At 43.1% G+C, this 5,625-nt stretch overlaps 1 protein-coding gene across 1 annotated transcript; it reads right to left on the bottom strand.

Moving 5' to 3' along the window:
• Positions 1 to 908: 908 nt before the first annotated feature.
• On the bottom strand, positions 909 to 5,307 carry LOC132995402 (endoplasmic reticulum resident protein 27). Its single transcript, XM_061065365.1, has 7 exons — positions 5,136 to 5,307; positions 3,878 to 3,963; positions 2,033 to 2,170; positions 1,823 to 1,939; positions 1,612 to 1,737; positions 1,232 to 1,429; positions 909 to 1,007 (listed from the first exon to the last, which is right to left on the bottom strand). The coding sequence occupies exons 1-7, from the start codon at positions 5,191 to 5,193 to the stop codon at positions 966 to 968; spliced, it is 765 nt and encodes a 254-aa protein (XP_060921348.1). The 5' UTR covers positions 5,194 to 5,307; the 3' UTR covers positions 909 to 965.
• Between the last annotated feature and the right edge of the window lie 318 nt (positions 5,308 to 5,625).

The following is a 5,625-nucleotide window of genomic DNA, read 5'->3' as shown; positions in this document are numbered from 1 at the left end:
AACTATGGAGACGGTCATTTGTAACATAATTAAACAGTTTTTCCAGTATTGACTAGTGAACATACATTGTTTCTGGATTGAGCATGCACTTAAAATCAGTTGTTTTAGGAGAAACATTTAAATAAAATGGTGTTTCGGTGGTGTAATACTAAAAGACTGTAATCCCACTACCACCCAGTGACCCCCGACTGTGCCTTATGTAACACTGACTTAACTGTAGCCGTACTCTCTGTTTCCTTTGGTCTCTGAGAAACGTCCACCTGCCAGGCTTTCCCATTTCCTCCGGATGTATCTGCTACACGACACCACTAATTATACCGATTCCAGTCTTGGCCTTGAAATTCCCTTCTCGCTCACTTGAGAGAATATTTCTGGGACAAGCCCAATCTTTATGATTCTTGAAGTCTGCAACCCATCTGTTGTTCTCTTTTGGAGGCTTATAGGCTTTACCGTATTAAATACTCTACCCAGATTTAGAGCCTGCTATGTCATTAAGTCAAATCTCTTGACTTGACTTTGACTGTGTGAGATCCAATAAAACCATTTATGTGGGGGTTTTCCATGTAAGTTCATCCAGCACTGAAGATGTTTTTCAATTCTTTTTTTCCCCCTTTTTCTCCTGAGGATGAATCATATGTGAAATTACTACTTCTTGACTTCCCAGTCTGCTCTCTGTCACTCTCTCTGAGGTCGGTGTGTTGTGGTTCTGACAATAACTTTTGTGGACAGACTAACAAAATCCGCCAGAACTCTACGACTTGTGGCCAGTGACCTGCGGTCAAGTAACCAGGCTGCAGACTGGCTCATACACGGGTGAACACACAAAACATAACCCGCTGTAAACGCATAGCTTCCTTTGTTTCGGAAAGAGCAAGTTGCAGGGAAAGATGGAGGCACACAGAGGACAATTCCTGTTTTATTGAATGTTTTATTTGATTTATTAGACATTAATTACATGTGTTCCTCTAGAGCTCACTTTTGGGTTCAGCTCCCGCCTGCTTCACCTCCTAAAAAAGCATAAACAAGTAAAGAGTGAAATACAGCAGACAATAAAACATAATGTGAGACTCTACATCACTGTGAACTTGATATACACCAAGTTGTCCTCTTGTTAAATGATGCAGACTTTCACAGACACAGATATAAAAAAAAAAAAAAAGTTCATAAGAGGAATTGTTATAGTTATCGTTGGTGTTTGCTTCCAAGAGAAGAAGCCTTAATGGATGCTCACCTTCAGTTCCCCTCGTAGAAAGGACTGGCAGAACTCTTGCACTCGTTCAGCAGAGATCTCTCCTTCGGGTAGGAGCCACTTCATGTCAGAGTCAGCGTCATAGATACCGACTCGTGGGAGGTCCTGAGACTTGAGGCCGAAGTAGCCCAGTGACCGGAAATTTGACTTCACCGCTCCATTTATGAGCACAAACAAAAACTGGAACACAGTTTTTAAATATCATTAAGATGCTTATAAATTAGATCAAGTTTCCTCAGAAATGGAAAATCACTCTGTCTAAATGTAAAGAAAGATGCCAACGCTGTATTTCCTTTGGTATACTCATGTGACCCGATCAGCACACAAATCTGCTGGTAAATTAAACTCCTTGATGTTCTCACCTTCCCTGTGAAGTCGGGGGCAAGAGCCCCGAGTTTCTTCTTGAGATCGGCGTATTCTTTAGTCCCTCTGTTGGCGAAGAGCACGAGATGTGACTTCACCTCTGAGTGGAACAAACCCACCGCCGTCTGAGGAGAAAGAGAACAGCAATGAGGGTTTGGATGGGAAAAGTGAAGTTACTGTTAATGCCTGTGAGACGTGAGTTGGACCTACCACTTGGTTATATTCTGTGATGTATCGGACTTCATTGACGGTGATGAAGTTCACGAGGCCGTCAGCTTCTATCTTCTTGATCTCAGTTACAACGAGGTTCTCTTGGTGGTTGTCGGCCTGACACACAGAACACACATTCACGTTATCGTCGTCATCATAAAAAAAAATGACAGCCCTCCTCACATCTGAAAAGATGAGTTTAAAGATTACCTTTCTGAAAAGGGTGATGGTGTCTGAGGAGACGCTGTAATCGGCCCACACCTCTTTCACTGAGCAGATGGCAACGGGGACTGAGTCAACTCGCTTTGCGGCGGCAACAAGCTCCTTGTAGCTGTCACTCTCCTCTCCCTGATACACCAGAGAGAAGAGGGAAATGTTTGCACACAATCAAGATCATCTGATAACTTTTTGTTTCTCTTTCTTCTTCTAATTTTATACCATCATGCTTTGGCAAAGCAGGAGAATAACCCAGAGGACTTAAACAATGACCTGAGGCTCAGTGTGCTAATTTGAGAACAGATGTGTTAAAGTCAATTCTCTAAAGTTCTTCACCTCAGTCAGACATCTCACATTTGTATCGTTTAAAATATTTATTGCAGCAGAACATAGTTTGTGATTCACGTCTAGGCTCCGCCCTCATCACTCCTCAAAGTTTTAATTTATGCAGACATTTGAGGCGTGATTGGATGAGATCTTAAACCCCCCCCCCCAGTCGGAGCTTACAGGTGGATGATGGGGTGATGATGGTGAGAGCTGAGCAAGAGAGCAGAACTGGTGCAGGTCAGAGCTGGAAATTAAAGAGCAGAGGGAGGGTCTTGCAGACCGCTAATTGGAAGGAGGTGTTGTCAGGCGATTGTTGAGAATGACGCATGTCAAGTATGAAATCAGTGCGGCTCGAGTTGACGGACTGAACGAGTAGCATCGCCTCATTTGTGCTACATCACATGAGAGAAATGTTTCTTTTGCTTCAATTTGATTGTCTGACAATCTTGTCAAACTGTTAAATGAAAGAACAGCATATACCAAGTAAATGATGGTCTTATAAAAAACAGAATACTGCTTCTTATCAAAGCACAGCAGGGTGACATTATAATCCTGTTTGCATGTGAATGCATCCATAAAAAAAATCATTTGTATATCAAATACAAAAAATACAAAAATGATGCAAAACCACTCAGGAAAACGACTCGTTGAAGCAATTTAACACTAATATTTCTACTTATACTCCAACGAGTCAAAGTTACTTTTCTTTGTAAGTAAACTTCTGAGTATGTCTTCCTTTGCAGTGATTGGATGACTGGATGTTTATATAACATATAAACCTTTTCTTGAGAGGGACAAAAACAAAAGCAAGTGAAATTTGTTGAAAAATGCAGCGAGGTGAGGATGACTCAAAGCAAGGTGAATCATTTCTATTTCGGAGACTGTGCTGCATGAGCTCTGGCTCTGCGTTTTATCATTTCGCAGCCTGTAATATATGATCATTCCCCCGTGAGTCACAGCGACAATATTTTGGTGTCTCCTTGCCTTCAGCATCAGCGTCCAGCTTGGAGTTATCCTCGTGTGCTCTCGGCCGCCTCTCTCCTCTCGTGAACCTATACTCCCAGCCTCTTGCACTTGTTTACAGACGGGTCAATGGAGCCAATACCACAAATCATTGGATATGTATGTCCTGTCAAAACACGCCATCTTCCCACTCACAAAGAGTCTGGCCAAAGGGCTCGCCTTTTAAGGGACGGCCAGCCACCCTCTGCCCTCACAGCTCCGGCCCTGCCAAAGGTGTGGCTACAGGAAATACATTCTTCAGTCAAAATCTGTTTGTGTATAGCAGCATCAGCAAGACCAGGGCACAAACAAAAGCAGTATTTTTGGAGCCTTTCACTTTTGGTATCTATCCACAAGCTCATTAGTCTGATTGTGTCTGGTTTGCCGCACGCGTGTTAGCGTCATAAACTAGCTATGAAGCAGCTCCAAAGGCTTTTTGAACGATGTCTGAAAGCTTTTTCAAGCCTGTGGTAAAGACATTTTTTGCTCTTATGCAATGTATTCTCTGACCTCTAGGAATCCGATGACCACCACCTCAGCAGAGTCGATGAACGCCTCAGTAGCTTTGGTGTCATTCAGCCTGGGAAGGGCACTGTCTGAAAAAGAAAACATTTAAATACGTTTCTTAGAAACACTTTTCAACTCATAGTTTGGACCTGAAGTCCCAGGCGATCAACGATACTAAGATTCAACACTCACTCATACATACTGCACTGGGACAGAGCTGTTGGCTGATACTAACATTAGCATGCTAACATCTTTCAAAATTTAAGCTGCACCTTGCTGAAGTTTGGACACAAGCCAAAGTTTTGGAATAATTAAGATATTGAAAGTCAAAGGACTTACACATCATCATGAGGGGAAATATGTCCGTTCCAAAATGAAATTCATGCAAATTTAAAAATGATTGTGGAGATCTTTGACACAAAATGACCAATGTCCAACTTTTGGCAGCGCTGATGAGCCTTTTTCAAACGTGCACTCCTGAAATTGTCTAGTAAAGTTCAAAACAGGTTGCATGTTCACATGTACACCTCACAGAGGGAGACTTTCCCTGTCGGTCAGACGCTCAAGACGGGGTCTCAGGAGGCAGGACGGGCATAGAAAAGACGACTCAACAGAGTCTGCGCTACAGTTTTTTGACTTTGACAAGTTGAGAGATCTGAACGCCATCCCTGCTCGCTTACAGGAAATGTTCCTGCTGTGTTCACACGTCGGCTCAACCCAACTTCACATGGTCATTTTACTTTGGGGCTGGCAGCAAAGAAATCCATGTAAAGTCGGGGTGAAGCAACCAGCCGTTTGCGTTCACACATGCAGCTCACCCCAAACATTTCAGGAATGTTCAGGTGTTTTGTGAATGAGTGAAAACACCAAAAGAATTAAACTCAGTAAAAACACATGATATACCAAGTGGATTGTGGATCTATCCAGTAAATGCTGAACTATTTGACAGATAAGAGGAATATTTGACTTGCTGGGGGGCTTGGGAGAAATCACCAGAGTAAGTGATCCATCCTCCAGGCACCGTGAGTGAATGTCTGTGCAGTAGTTCTTCTAATCCTTGAAACAGATGTTAAATTATAGTTTCACACTTCTGGATTCAGAAGTGCAAGATTAAAAGCCTAAGAGCTAAACTCAGTTCTCAGTAGTAGCAGTCCACAAATGGCTAATTAACAGAACAACAAACAGACCCACAATGAAATTCATTAGAGCTGCAACCCGGAAATTCACATAAAAGTCAAACTTTAAAGTTTAATAGATGTACCTTTCTCTGTAGCAAGGACAGAAGACACCAGGAGGGAGAAAAGCACGGTGATCAGCATGTTTTTAATGATCCGACTGACAGGGAGGCAGGCTAAAGAGATCAGAGACCGAGTGCCCAGAACTCTTTGTAGCTGTTTGACTCTTTTGAAAGAGATGCGTCACCTCTGCTCAGTCGCTGAACGATTGCCAAATGGCAGCTGGCTGTGGCTGCTGCAGATTCTCTGAGATGTGATTGGAGGCTTCGTGGGAACCGGGCAGGTGTTCTGGTTGAGTGGGGGTGGGGGGGGGGGTTGCTGGGACTTTGGACGACGTGTCACCATTCAAAAAGGGGACAGGTGTGAAAGTATGTGTGCAGTATGGCACCTGAGGTTAACAGGGATAATACTGATGACACAGTCTTCTTCATCTTTACTCCAGTGAAGCATCACACAGCTTTCATTTCTCATTAGTAGAACATTTGTCATCCATTGTGGCTCTGAGGCTCTCCTGTC

Source organism: Labrus mixtus, chromosome 2 (genome assembly GCF_963584025.1).
Source record: "Labrus mixtus chromosome 2, fLabMix1.1, whole genome shotgun sequence".
Lineage (NCBI taxonomy): Eukaryota > Metazoa > Chordata > Actinopteri > Labriformes > Labridae > Labrus > Labrus mixtus.
The sequence above is the reverse complement of the archived record's forward strand: the minus strand, read 5'-3'. Positions and strand labels throughout refer to the sequence as shown.